Consider the following 25,922-nt stretch of genomic DNA (forward strand, 5'->3'; position numbering starts at 1 on the left):
CGTTGTGGGTTCCGATTGGGCGCTCGGGGGTTTCCCGACGTCTCGCGCGCGGCGGCTGGCGGCTGCGGGCGGCCCGCTTGCGCCTCCCCCTTGGGGAAGACGGGGGCCGAAGCCGCCATCTTTGTTGCGGGCAAGTCGGTGGCCCAGGCGGCCGCACGCCGGAGCCCGGGCATCCCACCGGCGGCCTGCTCACGCCCGCCCAGGGGGCCTTTCCCTCCCTGCCGAGCGGCGAGGCTGCTCGCGACTTTGACCCCGGCGCACTTCGCGACTCCTCCAGGGAAAAGTCACCCGAAGAATCTCGCCAGTCCTCGTTTCACGTCTGCGCGTCCAGCCCTGCTTTCAGGGCAGGGCCTGAGATCGCGACGCGCGTCTGTCTGGTGCCGCGCGGCGGGTGGGCGCCAGGCGGCCGAGGAGCTCGGCTCCGCCCGCAGCCCGGCCGGAGGGACCTGGGACGTGTTCACCTTGGATGCCATGCGGGCCCCCGGGTGCCGCTCTGAATGTTCTGGTTGTTTGAAATCAGGAGAACTACATCTGGTACACCTGGTGTGCAGCTGTTGATGTAGCCAATGTCTTTTTCTTAATTGTGGTTTGGAAGGAACACCAGAAACAGTTGCCTTCAGCTGGAAAGACCAGCGATACACCGCAACGTCTTACCTCAAGTGTGTAAACTTTCCAGCACTATGTTACAATTTAGTCACAGGGATCATGAGAGTCTCTTCCTTCCACAAGATATCACACCGGTCCATTATGGTCCAGGCTGATTGGGCCTAGTAAGGAGTTAAGTGTCAATGACTGTAGACATATTAGTAAGATGTTTGCATGCTAGATGGTGGGGAATTAAACTGACAAAAGCTCAAGACACCTGCTTCCTCAATGGAATTTTCTAGCAGTTCAATGGGTGTGGACATGTGGAAATATTTCTTCTGAAGTGAAGGATAGATTATTACACCTGGCCTCACGTACAACTAGAAAGGAGGCACAATGTCTGATGGGCCTCTGGATTTTAGAGGCAAGTATATTCCTCACTTGCGTGTAATACTCTGATCGATTTATCAAATGACAAAAAAGCTTCTAGTTTTTAGTGGGATCCAGAAAAGACCAGGCTGGGCAAGCTGAAATGCCACTTGAATTACGTAATCTACCTTATCCACTTGTGCAAGTGGCAGTGGCAGATAGAGCTGCTGTTTGGAGTCTTTGTCAAGTTCTTATTGGTGAATCACAGGACAGATGCTTAGAGTTTGGGAGAAACGTTCTGCCATCCTCTGCAGATAACGCCTCTCCTTTTGGGAAATAGCTGTTGACTTGTTACTGGGCCTTAGCGACTGCGTTCTTAACCTTGGGCCACCAAGTAACCATGTGGCCTGGGCTGCTCATGAGGAAGTAGCTATTTTCTGGCTCAGAGTCTTAAAGTCAGACGTGCACAACTGTACTCCTTTATTAACTGGAAGTGTGTACGTGCACAACTGCACTCCTTTATTAACTGGAAGTGTGTACAAGATTGTGTTCACGCAAGACTTGAAGGCACAAATAGGTCACACGAGGAAGTGACTCAGGCTCAGGGTCCTCACTCCTGTCACAATGACTTCTGAGATACAGTCAGTTATATGGCTGTTCTGGCCATCATTCCTTTTGTGATGTAGTATGCATTCTATGCCAGTGGTTATAATTCTACTTGGGAAGGAGTTCTCCATTACAGGATTTGAATGGGCTGTATTCTGAGTCTCTACCTTAGTAGAGGGTGTGACACAAGCCACTGCCTTTTGTTTCTTTGGGGGTATGACCTGGAAAACCAAACCCACACATCTGTCAAAGCCTTCCCTTTTGTGATCACCAGCGTTGAAAGAAGCAAGATGACCTGCTTTGACTTTCCAACATTTTTGGCTCTGGTTCTGGACCCTGTGTTCCTCTCACCTCTGTTTGACCCCCAGTTCCTGACATTTGTGTTGTGATCTATCACCTGTCTTGATTTGTGGCCTGTCTTGATTTCACTAGCTTCTGCAGCTTCGTGGATGAGGAAGCTCGCCCAACAGAGGGCAAAATGTCAGATTTGGGAATTAATAGCACCCACAATCGCCTGAGCCACGTACTTAATTTTTTCAAAAGCATTTTACTGGGAGCTAATGCTGATATCATTCCACAGTTGAATCACATCCAGCAGTATTGTACAATTGCTAACAAGCAATTTCAACCATTTTCGTAATGGAGTTCAATGAGACATGGTAACATATGATCAAACCTAGCAAAGAAGTAGCATGTTGTGAGAAAAGGGACTGGTTTCCTAATAGGTAAGGAAGGATAGAGAGCGGAGACAGGTATGTGTCTACTTTGGCTTCAGGGCAATAGGGAAGCCAGAGGAGATCAGACGTAGCCACTGAGCTCTTTGCTCATCGAGTTCCTGACAATGACCCGAGGAAGAGAAAACTTACCCCAGGTTCTGTGTGATAGACGGACCCCACTAAAGAAGGACAGAGGTGAAGGAAGCGGCTTCCTGATTTCACCTAATGGTTCTTTTTGCTTGGAAGGAGAAATGGTCAGATGTGTGGCTGTATATTGATTCGTGGAACATGGTCAATGGTTTGGCTGGTTGGCCAGGGTCTTGGAAAGAAAATGATTAGAAAATTGGTGGCAAGGAACTATGGGGATATGGCATCTGGATAAACCCCTCTGAATGGGCCAAAAGTAAGGATATTTGTGTCTCGTGAACACACTAAAAAAAGCAACCTCAGAAGAGGATTGTAGCAAGTGGATAGGATGATGCATGCTATGGCTGTCTGTCGGCCTCTTTCCCAGCCCACTTCCTGCCATTGCCTCACGGGCTCGTGTACAAAGTGGTCACGGCAGGAGAGGTGGAAGTTGTGCATGGGTCAGTGACATGCACTTCCACTCACCAAGGCTGACGTGGCTACAGCCACTGCTGAGAGCCCACCCCGCCAGCAACACTGAATCCCTCATATGGCACTCTTCCTGGGGACAACCTGGGGCAGACTGATTACCTTGGACCACTTCCATGAAGGAAAGGACAGTATTTTGTTCTTTCTGGGACAGACACTCTGCATACAGGTTTGCTTTCCCTTGCGTACACCGCTTCACCCACACTACCATTCATAGTATCATAGTATCCTATATCGCGTTGCCTAGGATCAAGGGACTCGCTCCACAGCAAATACAATATGCCGTCGGGATCAGAGAGAGCGGTCTCGCCATGTTCCCCATCAACCTGAAGCAGTTGACTTGATAGAATAATGAAATGTCTTTCTAAAGATACAATTACGGCACCACCTAGGTGGTGATACCTCGCAGGGTTGGGACAATGTTCTCTAAGAGGCTGTGTATATTCTAAACTAGCATCCGGTATGTGGCACTGTTTCTTCCATAGCCAGGATTTCTGGGTTATGTAAAACATAACTTCCTTAAGTCGTGCTTCTGTAAGGGAAATACCCCAATGGGGCAGCTTTAAAGAGCAGACATCTATTTTCTCAGACTGCAGGAGACCAGCAGTCTGAATGCAGGATGCCAGCTCTCGGGCAAGGGCCTCTTGCTTTCAGGTTCTGTGCCTTCTACATTTCCTCAGCTCTTTGGCAATCTCCATGTGGCGCCCATCTTCCTCTTTTGTGCATCCTTGTCCGGTGTCTATACTGTTTGTAACGCAGAAGTGTTTGGGTTTAAGACACACCCTGTGTTGATATAGTCTTCTTGTTAACAAAGAAAACCCTATTTCCAAATATAATTATGACCATAGAGATAGGGGTTGGGATTCCAACATATATGCGGGGGGACACAGTACACAATTGAATTATTCAGTAGTCCTTACCAAGTGTAGTTTTTCATCAGGATCCTAAGAATCAAGCCCCTAGGAGAAGAGCAATGGGGGTGGGATAAGGTGCCTGTTGACATTACAGACTCCATTGCTTCAGATGCGATAGTTGGACTTGACTTTGGATTAGGTGTTTTAATGGTGGCAAAAACTGGATCATGTTAGTGGAATGGGTAGCTTTAGAACTGTATGTGTATATGGGCCCAGAAGACGGGGCTGGGTGCACATTTGGCAGAGGAGTAGTTTGAGTGTGTGCTAGCTGTGTTCCGTCAGCCGCCTCTCTCATGGCCCCCTTAGTAGAGCCTGCCTCTTCTATAGGTTTTGGAAAGAAAACCCTGCATACTTTATGGCTTGATGGCCGCAGATGAGTCAACAAGGAAACATACTTGACTAGACGAAAAACAAACAAACTCACTGTCTTCAGGATGATGCCGGCTCCTAGGGATCCTATCAGGCAGAGTAGAAGTGCTCCTGGGGGCTTCTGTAGTTCTTTACAGGAGCAAGAGTTTCTTACAGTCAGCTAATGCATGACCCACTATACCATTAGGGCCAAAAAAGATGCTCATCCCAATGGTTCTCAGAAGCAGAGTCCTCTTGGTTGGTCAATGGTAGTCTTCAATGCTGAAGGTCATGCTGTGGTGTTAGCACTTGGGTAACTTTGTTGGGCTCTGTCCAAGAAAAGCAGACAGAGAAGCAGTCTGCATAGGAAAAGCAGAAAACCAGGATAATAGAGCAGATGTATTGAAAGAAGCAGAAATAGGAGCCTAATGAAAGAGGAAAATAATGACATTTGCTTCCTAGGGGCTGTACTCTTGCTTTCCCAGTATTCCCTGATCCCATTGAGATCTGCTGAGACTGTAAAAGTACGCATCTGGGCTCGACTCTCTCTCAGCAACGTTCTCACCCATCGTCGCGAGAGCAGCGAGGGAGGGCAGGGAAAGGTGGCGTTGGGGAGACAAGAAGGACTCTGGCAGAAGCAGCACCGGGCTCTTGGACTTTAGTGCCCTCATCAGAGCTGGGCAAAGCCATTTCTGTTTCTTGTGGTAGAAGATGCCCTAGAGAAAGCTCAAGCGGGAAGGAATGGCGAATGGAGCCAGAGCTGGGAAGAGAGCACAGCACTGGCCTTGGACAAGGGAAAAAAAGAGAAAAATCCCCACAAACTTAGAAAAAAACTAATTATCCCATCGTTGTGGAGCATGTAACCATAAAACCTGTTTTAAATCTTTTGAATCCGTTGATAATAAGTCACCTCAGTGAAAACCAGCCAATCAACATTCGCCTCACTCCTCAGAGCCAGACAGGCTCACTTCTGAGTGCTAACCAGTTTTAACAGCAGCCTCGCCAGAGGCCCTGTGCATCCAGGGACAGTGTCTGTTTACTGCCTCTAGAGATCCCCCGGTTCCTGAGCTTCTGTGTTTCCCTAACCCTAAGGGCAGAAGAGGGGCTGTTGGATCTGCTTGGAGAGATGGTCCTGGGCTGCATGGTTAGTTTTAACTTTTCATTTCATCTAGTGAGCAGTGGTCTGATCCTTCAATATTTCTCCGAGAAGAAAGAGAAACAAAGTAGATGCCCTTGGAGGGACATTTGTTGGTCAGGAAAGCAGGTTCCAAGGACATTCATGCAGCAAACATTTGTTGAGCACCTATACCAGGGACAAAGATTTCTTCCCTAATGGGAAGTGACCAAAAACCCCAACATGATACGCGCATTCTTCCATCCGTCTTCCTTTAGAAGTCATAATCTGACTATATCATCCCTACTGTTCTTCACCATTCCCATCTACAGACCGTCCACATCAACAGGGAAAAGGCGGCTGTTAGTTAGTTATCTTTGTGTTGCCTCTGACTCATGTCAACCTTGTGTCTAACTGAAGGAAATGTAGCCCGGTCTGTGCCCGCTTCAAAATCATTGGTATGTTTGAGCCCATTGTTGTGGCTGTTCTGTCCGGTGATGGTTAATGTTACATGTCACCTTGGCCAGGCTAAAATTCGCATTCACTTGAAAGAGGCTGTATGTCATCTCCCAGAGTGTGATCTGATGTGAGCAGCTTATCATTTGGAAGAAGAGTTTTCTTGAGGGTGTGGTTTGCACCCATATTATAAACTTGGACTTCTCTGAGTTTCCCATTTTCTGGATCCTGCAGCTTCCCACCTGTTGTGTGACCTGCAGATTTGGGATTCACCAACCCTGCCAACCTCATGAGCCAGCAGAGGCCTCCAGCTGTCTCCGAGCTTTCAGGTTTGGGATGAGTCAGTTCCTCTCCATGTGAACCAGCTGAGGTCACTAACCCTCTGATGACCTTAGTGACTTCGTAATAACTGTGTGAGTCATTTCCTCAGTAAGTCTCTGTATGTGGACATACATATGTTCCCCTGGGTTTGCACTTCCGGAGAGGCCTCTAAGTCAGAATTAATCCATCTCAGTGGTTTCCCTCGTTTCCACTGAACAGGCAAAACCAAGCAACAGCCACATAACAACCTGGGTACTGTGCTCAGGCTCTTACTCTCTACTCCAGCACCTACTTCTGTAACCTTGCGCGTGACCCGTCTGTGTCAGTGTCAGTTAGCTAGTGCTGCTATGATAGAAATTTCACAAGTGAGTAAGGAACAAATTCATTCTCACAGTTTAGGGAGCTAGATGTCCCCATTCAGGGTACCGGCTGTAAGGGAAGGCTTTTTCTCTGTTGGCTCTGGGAAAAGTTCTTGTCTTCTGTCAACATCTGTGGGCTAGGGCTCCCTTGGAAATCTCCATGTGCGTTAGTCTTAATATCCCCCTGGGTCTAGGAGCTCTTTGTGCAGGGATCCCAGGTTTAAAGGCTGTGTTTCGCGCCTGATTCTTCTTTCTTGGTGGTAGGTAGGTAGCTCCTTTTCTCATCTCTTCTGTCCGGAAATGGGTTACACATGGGCTGCAGTTCACAGTCACCAGCCACTGTGCGGGAGAAAGATGGGGACTTCCCACTTCCATGAAAAGTTAGTCCCGGAAGCCTGCAGGGCACTTCTACCCTGACCTATAGGGTCACTGTGAGTCCGAAATCACTCCATGGCAGTGAGGTCTGGGGGTTTGGGGGCAGTGAGTTTTAGCAGGTTTGTTTTGTTTTGCTTTGAGTGTATTATGTAGTGATATCTCATTGTGGTTTTAATTCTCTAATGATTAGTTGTGAGCAACATTTAATGTGCTTCATCCATTACCAGTCTTCTTTTTAAAGACACTGTATTGTCATATAGTTCACAAATCGTACAACTCAGTAGTTCAGCCTTATGAAGAAGAGTTGTGCAATCATCAGCACAATCGGTTTCAGGACTTTTTTAAAAAATCATTTTATTGGGGGCTCGTACAACTCTTATCACAATCCATCCGTCCATCCATGTGTTAAGCACATTTGTACATTTGTTGCCATCATCATTCTCAAAACATTTTATTTTTACTTGAGCCATTGGTTTCAGCTCCTCATTTTTCCCCTCCCTCCCCACCCCTCCCTCCCTCATGAACCCTTGATAATTTTTAAATTATCAGGAGTTCATGAGGGAAGGGGAGGGGAAAAAATGAGGAGCTGATGCCAGGGGCTTGGGTGGAGAGCAAATGTTTTGAGAAAGATGAGGGCAACGAATGTACAAATGTGGTTTACACAATTGATGTATGTATGGATTGTGATGGGAGGTGTATGAGTCCCTAATAAAATAAATAAATAAATAATTATTATTATTTCATATCTCTCACTGACCAATGTCTCCTTTTCTGTTGTCCATCCCCCTGGGAGGGGGTTATAGATAGATCATTGTGATTGATTCCCCCTATCTCCCCCCACCTTCACCTTTCCCTCCTGGTATGGCTACTTTCAATATTGGTCCTGAGGGGTTATCTATCCTGGATTCCCTGTGTTTCCAGCTCTTATCTGGTCTAGCCAGATTTGTAAGGTAGAATTGGGGTCATGATAGTGGGGGGGGGAGCATTCAAGAACTAGAGGAAAGTTGTGTGTTTTATCGGTGTTCTACTGCACCCTAGCTGGCTCATCTCCTCCCCGCAACCCTTCTGTAAGGGGATGTCTAGTTGTCTACAGATGGGCTTTGGGTCTCCACCCTGTACTCCCCCTCATTCAGAATGATATGAATTTTTTGTTATGGGTCTTTGATGCCTGATACCTGATCCTATCAATACCTCATGATCGCACAGGCTGGTGTGCTTCTTCCATATGGGCTTTGTTGCTTCTCAGCTAGATGGCCACTTGTTTATCAAGCCTTTAAGACCCCAGATGCTATATCTTTTGATAGCCGGGCACCATCATCTTTCTTCACCACATTTGCTTATGCACCTGCTTTGTCTTCAGTGATGTTGTAGGGAAGGTGAGCATCATGGAATGCCAGGTTAATAGAACAAAGTGTTCTTGCATTGAGGGAGTTCTTGAGTAGAGGCCCAATGTCCTTCTGTTACCTTAATAGTAAACCTATAAATATATGTACATAGATCTATTTCCTCCTCCTCATATATAAATATATTTACATATGTTCATCCCTGTATTTAGACTTCTATAAATGCCTTTTGCCTCCTAGTTCTTTCCTCTTGTCCCACTAGCATGTTCAGCCTTCATTTGGGTTTCAGTAATTCCTCTCAGTTACATTGCCTTGATCAAGCCCTACCAGGCCTCCTACACCTTCCTCCCCCTTGAGTTTAGATCACTTGTTCCCTCTCCCTGGGTTTGTTAACACCCACTCCCCCACTTCTCCCATGTCACCCTGGAACTGTCAGTACATTGTCTTCTCCTCCAGACTGTTTATCCCGCAGAACATTTTCTTATGCTCATCAATATTAGTTCTCCATTTCCCCCCAACCTCTCCTGCCATATGCACAAGAAACCATTAATCTAGTTACTGTTGCTATAGATATACCTATACTGGATTTCATATACAGAAAAACATCTTTAAGAAACAAAAAACTAGCAAAAGTAAAACAGAAAAATATCAATCAAAAAGAAAGTAGACAATATTAAAAACTAGAACAAATTTAAAATGTGTCAAAAGGGAGATTAATGAAAAAGGTGTTAACACTATCTATGGTGTTTGAGGAAATGTCTATTCCAATTCTTTGTCCTGATGTTCTAATTTCATAACTTTTTTTTGTCTTATTGTTGAGTTGTAGAAACATTTTATGTATGAGAGGGGATTTAAAAATTTGTGCTGTTGGGGGGAGGTGGGATTAAAAATTTGTGGTAACATTCCATTACATTTTAATTCCATTTTCCACAAACTTTTTGAAGCCCCTAGTATTCTGTACACACAGATCCTTGTACTAATTTGTAATCTGTCAAGTAATTATTTTTATTAGTGGTGTCTGTTGAAAAGCAAAGGTTTCACTTTTTAAATATATATTTCAGGGACTTCAAAAAGTCTGTGGGAAAATGGAATTAAAATATAATGGAATATTTTCACAAAGTTTTAAAATCCCTTTCATAAATCTGTAATGGTTAAATCTTCCTGGTACACTGATCTTTTCATCATTATGAAAGACCCCTTTTATCCCTATTACTAATGCTTAAGTTATTTTTGCATGATTACTAATATGCCATTCCATTTCTCTTGTGGTGAGTGCTTACTCAGTTGTCTAGTTTCATATTTTACTTTCAACTCATTTGTGATGTTTAAACTAAAGTGTATCTTTGTAGACTGGATAATTGAATCTTGCTCTTTTCTCCAGCCTGACCCGCCTTAAACCAACCCCTTTGTTTTTTGAATCTAGAATGTTTAGTTCATGCACAGTTATAATAACTGTTGATATGGTTAGATATACATCATCCATTGTGCTTTTTGTTTCCAACATCCCCAAGTTTGTGTTTCTTTTTATGATCTTTTAAATTGTACAGATGTTTTCTAATATAGTATTGTAGTTCCATGGTATTTTTTCTTGCTTTTTCGGATCACATCAGTCCATATCCATTGTTTCCCAGCAAGCACGTCTATTGCTTACTCATCTCCAGGACCTCATTACTAACTGAGGTTGTACTACTCAGTCTGACTGGAACCACAACTCCTTAGACTTGCAGAGCTGTGAGTTTTCCATTCATTTCCTACTGAGGTTGCTACTGGCAATGCCAAAGTCAAGGTTATAGGCTTCTGCCCTGTGCCCCAAATAAGTTGTCTCTTTCTTCTGTGGTTATTAAGTTTCATGGCCAGCCCCACCCTAATCAAACTTCCTTTCCCTCCCGCCTGTCTGGAGGGGAGGCAGGCAAAGGATAGGTACAGCTCTAAGTGAGAAGACTGCAGAATTCCACGGTCGTATCGGGAGTTTTCGATCATAAATGTTTGCCTTTGGTCAATTTCAGAGCGTGGTTGTTTTTTATAAGTCAACCCCAGTTTTGTGGTTGTTTTTTGGGGGGGGACGGAAAACAGTTTATTTGTTTCTTAGTTGTGGGGAGCGTGCACGAGTGAAATCCGTTTGGGAAGAGCCTGGAGCGTTCCAGAAACCCTAGTCCCTCTCCACTTGGAGCGTGTGTGTCAACCCCAGTTTTATACCTGTTAGGGGTCAGGATTTGTCAAGCCCTTGGACTTTTTTTTTAGTATCCTATTTCTTTTTTTTTTCTCTTTTTAATGATGCTTTTTGTTCATTCTCTTACAACTGTTTAAAAACCTTGTCTACAAATACCATTATTCATGACATTTTTTGTGCCTGTTTCTGTTGATTGACTTACCTCCAGATTACAACTCACATTTCAATACTTCGTTGCATGTCTAGTGATTTTGATTAGATGTTAGACTTGTTAGCTGTTATTTTAGTTAACAATTTAATCTTTTCTTTTAAAGAGTGCTGGTTTGTTTTGACAGGCATTGAAGATCCTTTCAGAGCAGCTTGTTCTATTGGAGGCTGACGCTGAAGTTGGCCAAGGCAAACCTCCAGTAGCCTGTACTCCGGCACAAGTGTGGCCCTCCTCTAAGGTGGGCTCTTCTAGAGTCTTCTTTGGTAGCCAGGCTTTCCAGCACCCTCCATCGGCCAGCAGGAACTTGCAGGTCTACCACCCTTGGTAAGCTCTGAGGGTGAACGCACAGTTCCCCAGTCGGTGCTCTTTGCCTGACCTTTCAGAGTTCCACACTGTGCATGCTCATGTGCATTTTCAGGCCCCCAATGACCTCTAGGGAGCTTTCTGGGGCAACTTCCAGGTCTAATGCCCACTTTCCTGGTCTTCTACCCATAAATCCTAACTGCTTTGCTGCCCTGAGCGCTTACCTCCATCTCATCTCAGCTCGGCTTAGGTTTTCTGTCCTTGGAAATCACCTTGAGGGAGGAACCTAAGGCAATTGTGGGACCACCTCAGCTGTTTCCCTTCTCCCAGGCCTGCAGTTCTGAACTGCCTGTTGTTACAGATCATCTGGAAATGGCATTTCCTGAATTTTGCCCAGGTTTTAAGTTGTTTAGGAGGGTTGAGCCAATTGTATGTCAGCTCTGTTATTCGTGAAGCCTTGGTGCTGTCTTTCTACTTTACGTCAATGCCGTGGTGAGTGCTGCACGGACAACGAAATCTGTAGACCCCTGGGGAGTGTAGTGCCAGGCGCCTAGCCCCCAGGGCATGGTGAGGAGAGGAAGCTTCCACTCAGGCTCTTCCCATTCCGCAGGGACCTCTGACCTCCACCACCTGTAGTTTTCTCTTTTTATTTCCCTCCTAGGGAAACTTCTCAGCCTGTAAACGTATTCTGCTTCCTCATCCCTTAAAAAATACTATTTATCACTCCTTTACCCCCTCCTTGCTTGAACCAGAATGCTCCTGATGCTATGTTAAGTAATAGAAACCCCAACTCAAGAAGCAAAAGTGTTCACCCCCAGAACTGGAGGCGCAGGTTTCTCTACTGTCCCTCTCTCCGCCCGCCTCCATAGGGAGACTTTCCTTAAACTGACTCCCTTCTTAGGCTGGCAGTGACTGCCTCCACCAACGAGCATGCATCCTTCCATGTTCAGGTGTCCCGTCCCACGGGACGTTCACCGTGGGTCCTGGGGGAGAGAGTGGGAATTGGGGGGGTACAAGAGGCACGGAGAATGAGGACAAGACAATATCCTGATCAAGTCCTGTTTTAATGAACAAAGAGTCACAGCTTATAAGGGCCAGCCAAGGGGGCAGCCTCAGCTGCACATGCAGATTAGGCTACCTTGGCCACAGGCCAATCAGGGAGTTCAGGGGAGCGTGCCCTGCCCATGAGTCAGTAAGGGCTTACAGTCTTCAATTAGGTACTCAGAGGAGTGGCATGTACATGCAAATCAAGCATAGGGGAAGACGATCTTTTGCCCAATCAAGGGGATGCTTATCTAAAGAGCATCACACCTTATTTGCTCAAGCTTTACAGCTGCAGTGCTCTGTCACTTAGGCTGGGGTAGAAGAATGCCCAGAGCTCAGGCTAATAAATTCCAAGTAATGGCCGGGCCTCACGGCTCCAGGCAAGTCCTAATAAATTCCAAGCAATGGCTGGGCCTCATGGCTCCGGACATTCAGGTTCAACAGGAGATAGATGCTTAATGAGTACTCTCTTTGGATGAACAGATAAAAGATTGGGGATCAAGGGCATATAAATTGATTTCCAGGCATCCGTGAAGCCCTAGCTGAGAGTGGAGACTACAAGGGATGGTAGAGGCCCCCCTGTTAGAGGGTGGTGTGTGGCAGGGTGTCCTAACCAGGATGAAGCTAGCATGATCAATGACTGAAGATGTAACTTCTATTTGCTTTAGAAGAGTGGCACCGGAGAAAGCCTCTGATCATCTGCAAGTGTGAGGATGCATCGTCCTCCCCCTTCCTTGGGAAGGTGAACACCTGCCATCTGAAATGGAAACCTACTCAGCTGGGGAGCCTTGGAGACCAGAAAGGCTGAGTGCTCAGAGCACAGCCTGGGCAGCTGAGTGAGGAGCTTCTTCAATGACCCTGGCCCAGAGCACATGGAGGCAGCGACAGCACCCTGGCCTGGCGGCTCCCAGGTGTCTTCTCTTCTTGGCTGCAGGAGATGGTGAGTAGTAATTCTCCATTCGGGAATGTGTAAGCCCCAGATTGCTTGGACCACCCGAGGCAAGGGGAGTTTATTGCCCTCACATGGTAGATTCTGCATTGCCTGGCTTAAAGCCACTTTTACTTTATGTAAATAGCATTGCCTCCTTGTATACCAATAGGTACAGTGTTCTTGTGATTCAACTTTCAAAAGACACAAAGTAGCACCTAGCGGAGAATCTCCTTCCCCATTGCTGTCAGCCCCATTCCTCTTATGGGAGGTAACTGCTATTACTAGGGGTTTCCCTCCTTTTTAATAAATAAATAAACCAACAACTAGTTTTATTGAGGTATAATTAACATTCCATAAACTGCACCTACTTGAAGTTTATAACTTGATAAGCTCTGACATATTTAAACATTCATGAAAAGATCATCACAAACTAGGTGATAAACATATCCACTACCCCTCCAGCCAGGCTTCTTCATATCACTTTGTAACCTCTCTCCTCATTCTACTCCCCTCCACCACCTCCCCTGTAGCTTCTGATCTGCTTTCTATCACTAGACATTAACTTTCATTTCCTAGACTCTTAAGGAACCAACGAGTCATAGTATACATGACTTCTTTTGTTCAGTGTAAGTATTTGTTAGTCACTTATATTGCAGTGATAATGCCACTACCCAGCTGACATTGGCTGTGAGACTGGAAGCTAAGACTCTGGTATTTCAAATATCAGCAGGAGCACCCCTGGGGGACAGGTTTCAGTGGAACTCACAGACTCAGAGCAGATAGGGGAAGGCATAGGCTGTCCACTTAGGAGGAACTAACCGCTGGAAACCTTGTAGAGAGCAGCTGACCATGGTCAGAGACAGTGCTGGGAGCTGAGCCCCTCAGGTTGGAGGGCACTCAAAGCACGACTGGGGGGAGCTGCCTCCTCAGAGTTGAGTCGCCTGAACGATGTGTGGAGTAAAGCCTCCGAGACCTATCTCTGCGCACGGGGTTTGACTCAAAATGAGACGGAACAGTGTTAGACATCGCTGAACAATTGGAACATGGAGTTTATGAAGTATGAATCCAGGACAGTTCAAAGTTGTTAAAAAAGAAATGGGACACATAAAGGTTGATGGGCTAGGAATCTGTGAGCTGATATGAACTGGTGTTGGGCCTAGTGCGTCCGATACTCATATGATTCACATGCCAGGAATGAGAGATTCCAGAGCTATGGCGAGGCATTCCTTGTCAAAAAGAACATTCGTAGAGCACCCGACGCAAGTCACAGCCAGTGGGAAGCCGAAGGAGGAGCTTGAAGGGGCTCCCGAATGCGGCATGGAAGCAGCTGTAACATTCAGCTTGGTTTCTGACAACCTCCATATCATCAAAATCGGCTTTCCAGAAACTTACCCTTCAAACCCCAAAGATCTATCACTCAAACATCTGTGAGGGGGCAGGTCTGTCTGGCCGGAATTCGCACCGACAACTTGAAGCCAGCCACCACGTCATCGAGGCCCTTATGGGGCTGACTTAGCCTAAGAAGACTCTAAGGACCGCAAACAATTCTGTAAGAATGCCGAAGAGTTTGCAAAGAAAGATGATGAAAAGCGACCGTGGCCTACAATCTGCCGCGATTGATTCCAGCGAGTAAGAGCAGAGACCCCGCAGTGCATTCAGACCGTGCCTGCCTTCCCGGGAAAGCAGGGCTCTGTGGAGAATTGAGCCCGTGCCGCTATCTGGCAGCCACCTGTGGCAGTTACTAACTTTCTTCTTCTCTTTTTTAGTTACTGTCTACAGGTTTCTTCTTCACAAGTGTTCTAGGCAACCTGGAAAAGGAGGATTAAAATTCCGTGATGCTCTAAAAAAAAGAACAACTCAAGATCTATCGTATAGTGCTGTCTGTGATAAACCCAGCTGCTACAACTATTATGCAAATTTACATGCCAACCACGAGTGCCACTGATGAAGAAATTTAAGAATTTTATGAAGTTCTTCAATCTGAAATTGACAAGCATGTAGTCAAATGCAGAAATTATATAACAATGTCATTAATATCATATGCAAGTAAAACTTTGCTGAAGACAATTAAAAAGTCGAAAAACAAACAGAGTGTGTATTAGTCTGGGTTCTCTAGAGAAGCAAAACTATATATAAAATCCAGACCCAGCAAAACACAAGCACAGTTTTCTACAGCATGCTTATATGGGGAAAACTATGTTTATGTGTGTAATTATATCTGTATCTATGCCACACCTCTGAAGAGGGTTTCTTTCAATGGCATCAGGACTGTGACCTGATTAAAGGGGTTGCCATGCACCCTAATCTATCAACTGGCTGCTCCCAGCAGTTCCCACTATGGCCTTGATTGTGTCGTGTTAGCTCACATCGTGAGGGATGACCGGACCTTGCCTGTCGAACCACCGAGCATCTTGACCCAGGCAAGTTGACACAAAACCCGACTGTCACAGGACAGTGAGCTGAAATGTAAGCCGGATTCAGAAGAGGATGTGGAATGAGGGCGTCACTGCTGCTGTCAGATTTGCCTGGTCGCAAGCAGAGGACACCAGGAAGGTGTTTGCTTGGGTTTTATTGACCGCAAAGGCATTCGACCGTGTGGACGACAGCGAAGTACGGACCACACGGAGGAGAATGGGAATTCCTTTCCTTATTGTGCTCATGCCAAGAATTTGTTCCAAAGGACGACATTGACTCTGCAGCTCCGGGAGATGGACATATTTGATCAGAGCACACGGGAGCAGATGAAGGGGCAGGAGGAGAGAGTGGAGCACAGCCTGGCCCACCAGGCCGTGATGATGATGTTCCTGAGTAGAGCAGCCAGTCCACAGAGAGAACAACATGGCTGGCCCTACTATGAGACATGATGCCCCTCAGTGACTAAGGGCGATACAGGGGACAGCACCGGAGATACAGTGTGGGAATTGCACCTGACCTGATCCCACCACACCGAGGCAAAGCACTGGGGGAGTGCAGCGGAACAGCAAGGGAATGGAGTGGCAAGGTCCCCAGGGAATGCTGAAAGTGGACTTTGGGGCCAGGGCGTGGTGCCCCAACAGACTGGACTGGAAAACGCTCCTAAGGGCCAGCAAACGATCCCTGAACTAACTACAAGCTTTTCTCTTGTGAACTGTTTTGTTCTGTTCTTTTTCAGTGGTTTGTTTTTGTTGTTTTGTTGTCTGGTTGTATACTGTTGCTTTGTTTTCCTCTGTCTAGTTTTCGTGCATGTTAGTGACTCCACAGGTCTGTCTGAATAGGACAGGCTGGATGAACTATGTGGATGAAAAACAACGGGACCGACAGTTCCGGGGGGACTTGGGGTGGGGGGGTAGGGGGGTTAAGGAAGTGGTGTTAACAAACCCAGGGACAAGGGAAAAACATGGGACCCCAAATGGTAGAGAAGGGGGAGTGGCAGGCCTGGTGGGAAATGATCAAGGGTAAGGTTGCTTAGAGAAGAGGTATACTCTAGCCCAGGTGGCGATGAAGCATGGTAGTAGGGCAGGAGGAAGGTCAAGGGAGATGGAGGAAAGAGCTAGGAGTCAAAGGGCATTCATGGAGGTCTAGACAAAGACATGTACATGCAAATATATATAGGAGGATGGGGAAATAGATCTATGTGTCTATATAGGTCAAGTATTAAGGTGGCGGAAGGACCTTGGGCCTCTACTCAAACACTCCCTCAATGCATGAATACCTTCTTTTATTAAATTGGAACTCTATGATGCTCACTCTCCCGACACAACGGCTGGAGTCAAAGTGGGTGAACAAGTAAATGTGGTGAAGAAAGCTGATGGTGCCCGGCTATCAAAAGAGATAGTGACTGGGGTCTTAAAGGCTTGAAGATAAACAAGCGGCCATCTAGCTCAGAAGCAACAAAGTCCACATGGAAGAACACACCAGCCTGTGTGATCGAGTGGTCCCAAAGGGATCAGTTACCAGGCATCAAAGAACAAAAAATCATACCATTGACTGCACACCTCCATGATAGGATCGCTGAAGACAAATGGGTGCATAAGCAAATGTGGTGAAGAAAGCTGATGGTGCCCGGCTATCAAAAGAGATAGTGTCTGGGGTCTTAAAGGCTTGAAGGTGAACAAGCGGCCATCTAGCTCAGAAGCAAATAAGCCCACATGGAAGAAGCACACCGGCCAGTGCGATCACGAGGTGCCCAAGGGACCAGGTGTAAGGCATCATGCAAAAAAAAAAAGATATGTGTGTGTATGTATGTGTATATATGTGTATATGTATATATGTATGTGTATATATGTATATATATATCATATTAAATGAAGGGGGAAGTGCAGAGTGGAGACCCAAGGCCCAAATGTCGGCCAATGGAGATCCCCTCATAGAGGGGTTTAGGAGAGGAGATGGGTTATTTAGGGTGTGAGGTAGTACCGATGAAGAACACAGCTTTCCCCCAGATCCTGGATGCTTCCTCCCCCCAACTACCATGATCCGAATTCTACCTTGCAGGGCTGGATAGGACAGAGGCTGTACACTGGTGCATATGAGGGTTGAAGGTACAGGGAATCCAGGGTGGATGATACCTTCAGGACCAAGGGTGTGAGGGACGATGCTGGGAGAGTGGAGGGTGAGTGGGTTGGAAAGGGGGAACTGATTACAAGGATCCACATGTGACCTCTTCCCTGGGAGAAGGACAGCAGAGAAGGGGGGAAGGGAGACTCCGGATAGGGCAAGATATGACAAAATAACGAGGTATAAATTACCAAGGGCATATGAGGGAGGGGGGAATGGGGAGGGAGGGGGGGAAAAAAAGAGGACCTGATGCAAGGGGCTTAAGTGGAGAGCAAATGCCTTGAGAATGATTGGGGCAGGGAATGTATGGATGTGCTTTATACAATTGATGTATGTATATGTATGGATTGTGGTAAGAGTTGTTTGAGTCCCTAATAAAATGTAAAAGAAGAAAAGAGAAAAAAATGATTAGGGCAAAGACTGTACAGATGTGCTTTATACAATTGATGTATGTATATGTATGAACTGTGAAAAGAATTGTATCAGCCCCCAATAAATTGTTAAAATAAAAAATAAAATTAAAAAAAGTTTGAAAAAAAAAAAAAGCTGTACACACACCGAGAGGCAGTTGTTCAAGCAGGACAAGCAAATGCTTAGTCAGGAGACTTGTGCATTAGGGTTGTGCCCTGTTACTATGCCTACTCCGTATGTCTGCGGGGCCAATCCTCTGAGAGGCCGGACTGAGTAGAGAAGAGGGCGGCATCAGCGTGGGAGGAAGGCTTGTTAACCACCTGCCGTACGCAAATGACACAGCCGTGCTTGCTAAAAGCGAGGACTTGAAGCACTGGCTGATGAAAATCAGTGTGGATGACAACTCAATGTAAAGAAAACAATCCTCACAACTGCACCAATAGATACCATCATGACACACACAGAAAAGACTGAAGTTGGCAAGACTTTCATCTTTCTTGAATCCACAGTCAATGCTCATGGAAGCAGCAGTCAAGGAATCCAGCCAAGCACCGCACTAGGTAAATCTGCGGCACAGACCTCTTTAAAGTGCTGAGGGATAAGGCCTAGAGTGCCCCGGACCCAAGCCAGGTTTTTAGTTGCCTCGTGTGCTTATGAAAGTCAGGCAGTGAATATGGAAGATTGAGGAATTGATGCTCTTGAGCTGTAGTGGTGGTGAAGAATACTGACAAACCTGTGGACTGCCAGAAGAGCAAACGAATCTGTCTTAAAAGCAGTCCAGCCTGGATAGGCCTGAGAAGCTAGGGTGGGGAGACTGTCTCCTGTCCTTGGGATAGGAGGCTGACCTTTAATGAGGTGGATTGACCCACCGGCTGCTCAATGTGCCAAAGCCCAACGGCAGAAAGCTCACCTCAAGGTGCCACAGAGACTAATCTCCTGTTTTCTTCTGGAAGTTTGGGAGTCTAAAGTTTTACACTTAGGTCTGTGTTCCATTTTGAGTCTTTTTTTTTTTTTTTGTAGATAGAGATATTGGTTAAAGTTCTCCTTGTTTTGCATCTGGATATTCAGCTGTTTAAAAAAACATTTATTAAAGACTAATCATTGTCTAGCAAGTGGTCTTCGCATCTTTGTCAGACATCAATTAACCACTGGTATCTGGTCAGAATTGACTTAATGACAGGGAGTTTAGTTTGTGCTTTATCTGGGTTCATTTTTGAATTTTCAATTCTGTGGCATTGATTTATGTATCTATCCTTTTTGCCAATTCCACGCTGACTTAACTACTGAAGCTCTGAGGCAAGTCTTGAAATCAGGAAGTGTGAAACATCGAACTTATTTTCTTGAACAAAACTGTTACGGCCAGCCAAGGTCCTTTGTACTTCCAAGAGAGTCGTTATTTTTATTAAATACTTTTATTGGGGGGTTCTTACATCTCTTATCACAATTGATACATTCTTCCAATGTGTCAAGCACATTTACACATATGCCGCCATCGTAATTTTCAAAGCATTCTCTTCCCACTTGAGCCCGACATCAGCTCTCCATTTTGTCCCCTACCCCACCTTCCCTCCCTCACGAACCCTTGATAAGTTATAGATTATTATTTCCATATCTTACACCATCCTCTGTCACCCCTCACCCACCTTTCCGTTACTCGTCCCTTTGGGAGGGGATTCTTGATTGATCCGTGCCAAGTGAATCTTTAAATCAGCTTGTCAGCTTTCAACAGTCACTAAAAGAGCCTGATATCATTTTCATTGGAATTGCCTTGAATCGACAGATCAATTTAGAAAAATACCGAGTCTTCTGACACCTGAGCATGAAACATTTCTCCATTCATTTAGAACTTTAACATTATCTGTCAGCAATATTTGATAGTTTGAGGTGCATGGGTAGTATACTACCGTTGTCCTGTCTATTCCCAGGAACAATGTACTTTTGATGCCCTGCAGTTTCATTTCAATTTGGTAAATAAAAGACATATAATTCTCATGGTCTTTGGAGTTTTTAAAAAATAAATCTGAAATGATTCCCTAACAGTTGACTTCCAGGAAAAGAGAACAAACGTATGGCTGATGACTGAAGTTGTGCACACCCTGACCCAGCCTGGGGACTTGCCTCCAGTCTGTCTGCTCAGGCTGGTGAGGCAGCAGAGGGGGTGTGACTCTGATCTTTAATCCCTGCTGTTTGTAAGCACCCCCCCACCCCACCAATCAAAGCTCTAGCCTCTGTCCTCTTTGCTACAAATGCAATCCGTCCTCTCTAGGCTCTGCAGGGGAATAACTCAGGCCTGCAGCCTTGGCTTTTAATCCCCCTTTGGGCTGGAGAGACCTGTGCAGAGGGCCGGGGAGAGTCAGAGACTGTGAAGGCCATTTGTTGTTGAAAGTCATTTTTCACGGAGGGCAGACCTCATCTGGACTCTAGCTGAGGCTGAGGAGGAGACTGTCAAGCTAGGCCCTAGAGCAATGGGGTTGCCCGGGTGAACGTGGGCAGCACTCAACTGTGGGGACCATTCCGTCTCCCTTACTGGCAATTGTGGATGGGAACCACTCAGAGAGATGGCCCCGTCCTGATGCGGTTTCCCTTCGCAGCCTAGGTGCCTCCCCAGGGATGTATGTGGCCCTTGGGAAGGGGAACGCAATCATGAGTGGAAAGAAAAGCCTACTGAGCATCGTGCTGTCATCGTGGGAAGAGCCATGATCTAAGAGCCAAGAGACCATTGAATCCTGACTCAGCCACCACTTCCCTGGTGGCCTTGGGCCAGCCGCTTTCACTCTATAATGAGGGACTGGACTAGGTGGTCGAAACGATCTCTTCACCATGAGAAGGGTTGTGTTTTCGTTCTCTCAACCCAGCGACAAGTAAGGGTCCAGGAGATGATGTGGTTCCCGACACTACGTGACCGAAGGCAATGCTGGAAAATCGAAGGAGCCCAAAGTGAAGTTCAGAGCCATGACCAGGGGGTGGCATCACCTCTCTATGGAAACACAAGAGGGTGGTGCAGTCACAGGCAAGGGAGAGAATTCAGATGACGAACGAACAAGGTGAAAAAAGAAAGGGTCTGAGAATCGGATCTTTTAAATAAACAGCAGAACCCTGGAAATTCCGGCCCTGCTTCATTTTTCCAAGCCAAGAGAAAATAAGTCCCAAACATGAAGCAGCTATCTTTCCTGCCGGCTGGGCAAGGTGAATCTGGGCATGTTGAAGAGCAGACAGGGCCCACAGAGATGGATGGATGGATGGCCTGAGGTCGCACGGAAGCAGAATGAGCAGGGCTCAGCTGACCTGGTGAGCACCCTGCTGCCGCCGCCGCCTTGCATCCAGGCACCCAATCTAAAGCCTTCTCTTCTCCGGGGCTCTCCCTCTGTGTTCATGAGACAGACCCTGATGTATTATCCTGCAAGGGCCTCCTCCTCCAGCAGCACGCTGAGAGAATGGGGCAGCACACCTTGTCTTTAGCCTGCCAAAGGCACGAAGTTGTCGAGCAGGTGGAAATGCTTGGCAAAAAAAGACCTGACACTTTACCTACCCACCTCCCACCTTCCCCCTATCCCTCCCTCCCCCCCAGCACAGCTTCCCTGCAAAGACAGTGGCGATGGGATGGGCGTGGAGGGGAGGCACATTTTCCAGTGTGGACTGAGATCATGGGTAGACAGGATGAGGTGTGGGGAGGATCTATATCAGGATCCAGAACTCCAGCAGACTGGGGGTATCATTGGGCTTAGGCTCCTGGCGGGGGGTTGGGGTGTGATTGGGAGGGGAGAAGAAAGGGATTCCGGGTAAAAAGAGTGACCAAGGCGAGCGAGCAGGATTACTTGATCCCCGGGAACAAGCACAGTACTGCAGGGCAGGTCCTCACAGGTTTAGTGCTCCCAGAGGGGAGGGGACAGGAAGCTGTGACTTCCTCTCCCCTTTCCCTCCCTGCCCTTATCCTCAAGGTCGCTTGCTGCGGAGATTAATTCCAACCTGTGTTTTTGTTGGCACGGTTCCCTGGGCCTGGTAATAGCTGCTCAGTACCTGCTCCCTTCCTCCACAACACACCAGCTGCTCTTGAAGTAATGGGCAAGCACGCGGATAGTGAAGGGCCTTTCACAGCCGTTGTCTCATCGCAGGCACCAAGTTTGTGCAGCAGACTTTTGTCTGAAATTTTTAAGCAAGGGAATCGCCTCAGAGTTGAGTGAATCGCCCAAAGCCACCCAGAGAACGAGGAGCGAATCTGGAACCCAGAACCTCTGCCCTTTCCTCTCGATCCGCACTGGTTCCTGTCCTCCACGGACACTCCCAGGCCTCTTTCCTTAGATGCCAAGGAAACGCTTTCTGCAGAGAGGGAGTCTTTCACAGGAACAGAGGGGTCTACAGCCACCTTTTTTGGGGTGGAAACTTAGGGTTGACCTCCATATAGGGATAATTTCTTTTACCCCTGCCACCACATAGTGTCTATCTGTCTCTCTCTCTCACACACACACACCCACACACACAATTTATCCAAGTACAGGACTTCCCTCACCCTGCCCCACCTACCACCAGTCATTACCCACAGGGAAGGGGCAGGTAGTCCCATCCCATCCCATCCACACCCCTCCTTCCCAGGTGTGGGCGTAGGCTGAGCTCTTAGCAGGTCAATTTTCCAAGCAGGCAATCACGCCCAGAGCTTCCCGCCCAGAGCTTGTGCTGGCCCCTTTTGGCTCCTCTGCCTGACACCACCGACCTTCAATGTCCCGAGATGCCCACTCCCAGCGCCTCCCCCGGGCTCCTCTGGGTCAACACCTCTGGAGGCGGCGTGTTGAGTGCTGATGATACTGCAGTGTCGGTGGATTCCCTCGCATTGAGAGTCATGGTTGCCCTGGCCTATGGGTTGGTGGGGACCATAGGCCTGCTGGGAAATTTGGCTGTACTATGGGTGCTGGGTGACTGCGCTCGGCAGGGCCCCCGTCCGCCTTCCGACACCTTCATCTTCAACCTGGCCCTGGCAGACCTGGGGCTGGCCTTCACCCTTCCCTTCTGGGCAGCCGAGATGGCACTGGACTTCCACTGGCCCTTCGGAGGTGCCCTCTGCAAGGTGGTCCTGACAGCCACCGTCCTCAACGTCTACGCCAGCATATTCCTTGTCACGGCGCTGAGTGTGGCCCGCTACTGGGTGGTGGTCATGGCTACAGGCCCAGGTACCCATCTCTCGCTCTTCTGGGCTCGAGTGGCCACCGTGGCAATGTGGGTGGCTGCTGCCCTGGCGACGGTGCCCACTGCAGTCTTTGGGGCCGAAGGAGAAGTGTGGGGTGTGCGTCTGTGTCTGCTTCGTTTCCCCAGCAGGTATTGGCTGGGGGCCTACCATCTGCAGAGAGTGGTGCTGGCCTTCCTGGTACCTTTGGGCATCATCGCCACCAGCTACTTCCTCCTGCTGGCCTTCCTGCGGCGACGCCAGCGACAGTGGAGGGACAGCAGGGCAGTGGCTCCTTCTGTCCGAATCCTGGTGGCCTCCTTCTTCCTCTGCTGGTTCCCCAACCACGTGGTCACTTTCTGGGGCATCCTGGTGAAGTTTGACCTGGTGCCGGAGGATGGCGCATTCTACACTGTCCACACCTACGTCTTCCCCATCACCACCTGCCTGGCGCACAGCAACAGCTGCCTCAACCCTGTGCTGTACTGTCTCCTGCGGCGGGAGCCTCGGCGGGCTCTGATGGACATCTTAAGGAGTCGGCGAGGGAAGCCGTGGCCCCAGGGCCAGGGCTGCAGGGAGCAGGTAGCTCTGGAGGAGGTAGGCGGGCAGTGGGCAGAGGGCAGTTCCCGGGAGAGTGAGGCTTCCACCTTGGTTACTAAGCTGGACAAGGGGATACCGAAGGGCAGGGGTCCAAGCTGAACTCCCTTCTCTTCCTGGGACCTATTGGATGCAGGATCCAGGCAGCTGGTCCCTTTGCCAGGATCTGGTGCTCTCAGGAGAAGTCTGGTCTCGGGGTCCCTAGCTCCAGGTGCAGGGGGGGGGGACATCAAAACCCAAGTCAGGGCTGGGTGCACGAGGCTTGTTTCCATTAGGAGGTGGGGAGAACTTCCTACAAATAAATCGCCAGACTGTCCGTGGATTCTTTCTGGGTCTTTTTTATCCCACTTCCCCTCCCAGTCTCAGAAATCCACAGGGGCAGTTCCGCTCTGTCCTGTGAGGTCACTATGAGTCAGCCTCGACCCGGTGGTAGTGAGTCTGGTTTGGTTTGGGTTCCCCTTCCGGCTCATTGTGAGGTTAAAGGATCGCCGGCTCAATTTCCACCTTCTCTAAGAATTCCCAGGACGATTTCCCTGAGGATTCTGGGCTAATAAGGCAGCGCTCCAGGCCTATCTTCCTGTCTTCTCCCACCCTCAGCTTCACCTTAAGATGGAATGTGCCTCGCCGTTCCCTGATGCCAAGGCCAACAGCTCTCCTTTCTTGTCCGTTCCCACCCCTTAGCTTCTCCAGGGTGCCCCAGGAACCGGGTGCCTGCAGTGGCCTCAGCTGCAAAGGGAGCAGCCCAGTGGGTGGGGTGGGTGTTACTAGATTGCCCTCCCTCCTCACTGGTCCAGTCCAGGGCATAACATCCTGGGCCTGGATGGGAGCACCTGTGGGTGTCTCCTTAAATCAGGATTGGAGGGGAGAAGTCAATGACATGAGTGGGGTCGAGGGAGGTGGAAAGGGCTTGGGGGAAGAGGCTGGAGGCAATGGCAATGAAGTATGCACCAAAGATGGCGCTCACTCCCCCCCCCCCCACACCCCTCCTGTATGGCTGACAGCAGGGAAAACTCGGGGAACAGAGCACCGTCCTTACACACCAGCTCTGGGACTAACCAGGGGAGACTGGTGGCAAGTCCTACTCCTCTGCGCCCTGGTTCTGTCTGTCTGACGGACTGCTCGGTGGATGAAGTGCCTGGTAGTTACTAAGAATCAACGCTTGCTGCAGCTGGTTCCCGTCCAAGGGACCCGTGTGTCCACACAGCTGCTGCACAGGCTTCCCGTGGCTGTTACAGCAGGTTGCCATGCCTTTCTTCTGTGGCACCTTTGGGTGGGTTTGAACCGCCGACCTCCCTGCCTTTTAAGCGTTCTTATAAACACGGAGACGGACAAGGAGGCAGTGGGGGTGCAGCTGGGAACTGGAGGCAGGGGCTCTGTGAGGTCTTTTCCGGAATGGTGTGCACTCTGCTGTGGAGTGAGTGAAGCTGCCACGAGGGACAGAGTGGCTGGCCCCTCAATCGCTACCTCAAAGTACGTTCTCGGGGCAGCAGTTTTCCCAGAGGGCTGTGGCATCCCCTGTGGGAGCTGGGGGTACTGGTGTGATCCCAAAGGCCTGTAAAGGCAGACAGCTGTCATTCACCCTGGGCTGTGGGCGCTCGTGCCAGCAGGGCGCTGGGTCTTTTATTTTCCTGAAAAGAGGGGGGGTTTCTAGATAAACTCAGGAACCCAGGTTCTAGGGGATGAGGCACCCCTTTGGTTTCCACACCCAGAGACCAGCCATAAGGGTCAGGCATGACTGAGGGGGACTTAGGGGTGGCGGCTTCTGGGAAGGGCGAGGAGGCAGCGAGGAGCACCCACTTCAGAGCTCCTGTGGGCCAAGCTCTAGGCCATGGGTTCTCCACCCTCCCAACACCGCGACCCTTTCAGCTCATGTGGTGGTGACCCCCAACCATCAAATTATTTTTACTACTTCATCACTGTCATTTTGCTGTGATGCATCGGGTGACCCCTGTGAAAGGTCATTCAACCCCCAAAGGGGTCGTGAACCACAGGTTGAGAACCGCTGCTGTATGGCTTGTCTGTAACCCAGGATGACGTGGCCACTTACCATCCCAGGGTGGTAGGAGGGCTGTGCTGAGCAGCTCCCCCGTCACACCGCAGAGCAAGGTGAGACATCCAATTAGCTTCTGGGCGCCTCCTCTTTCTGATGTTTAAACCGGTTCCAAAATGCCAGGTCTGTTCCCAGCCAGTTCAGGAAGAGGGAAAATTCTCCCCCACCTAAGTGGCCTCTTCTCCGTCCCATCCCACCCCCAGCTCCGGATATTGGCTCCTCTGGGGGCATCTCTGCTTTACGGGAACTGGAAGCAAATATTGACAGAGTTTCAACAGGGCCCAAGTCAGGTGAATGCACACTGAGACTTATGCACAGGGGACTGGTAGGGAGAGGGCGTGGTCGTCGGGGCTGGGCACCTCAGGTGAGGGCACTGGCCATTTAAGTTGGGGCCTC

General features: G+C 48.4%; 1 protein-coding gene and 1 long non-coding RNA gene across 3 annotated transcripts; both read left to right on the plus strand.

The window, feature by feature from the left end:
• The first annotated feature begins 10 nt into the window (after positions 1–10).
• LOC142461298 (uncharacterized) lies at positions 11–21,476 on the plus strand. Of its 2 annotated transcripts, none has more exons than XR_012786882.1 (4): positions 11–659; positions 10,627–10,823; positions 12,515–12,786; positions 20,316–21,476. It is a non-coding gene; the product is annotated as an uncharacterized LOC142461298 (long non-coding RNA). The 2 variants fall into 2 exon arrangements; XR_012786881.1 differs by lacking the exon at positions 20,316–21,476 and adding an exon at positions 14,544–16,065.
• A 24-nt stretch (positions 21,477–21,500) lies between these two features.
• Positions 21,501–23,780, plus strand: RXFP4 (relaxin family peptide/INSL5 receptor 4). Its single transcript, XM_075563079.1, has one exon. It carries the CDS (start codon positions 22,448–22,450, stop codon positions 23,576–23,578), a length of 1,131 nt encoding a protein of 376 aa, XP_075419194.1. The 5' UTR covers positions 21,501–22,447; the 3' UTR covers positions 23,579–23,780.
• The last annotated feature ends 2,142 nt before the right edge of the window (positions 23,781–25,922 follow it).

The sequence above is a fragment of the Tenrec ecaudatus genome, chromosome 1 (genome assembly GCF_050624435.1).
Source record: "Tenrec ecaudatus isolate mTenEca1 chromosome 1, mTenEca1.hap1, whole genome shotgun sequence".
Classification (NCBI taxonomy): Eukaryota; Metazoa; Chordata; class Mammalia; order Afrosoricida; family Tenrecidae; genus Tenrec; species Tenrec ecaudatus.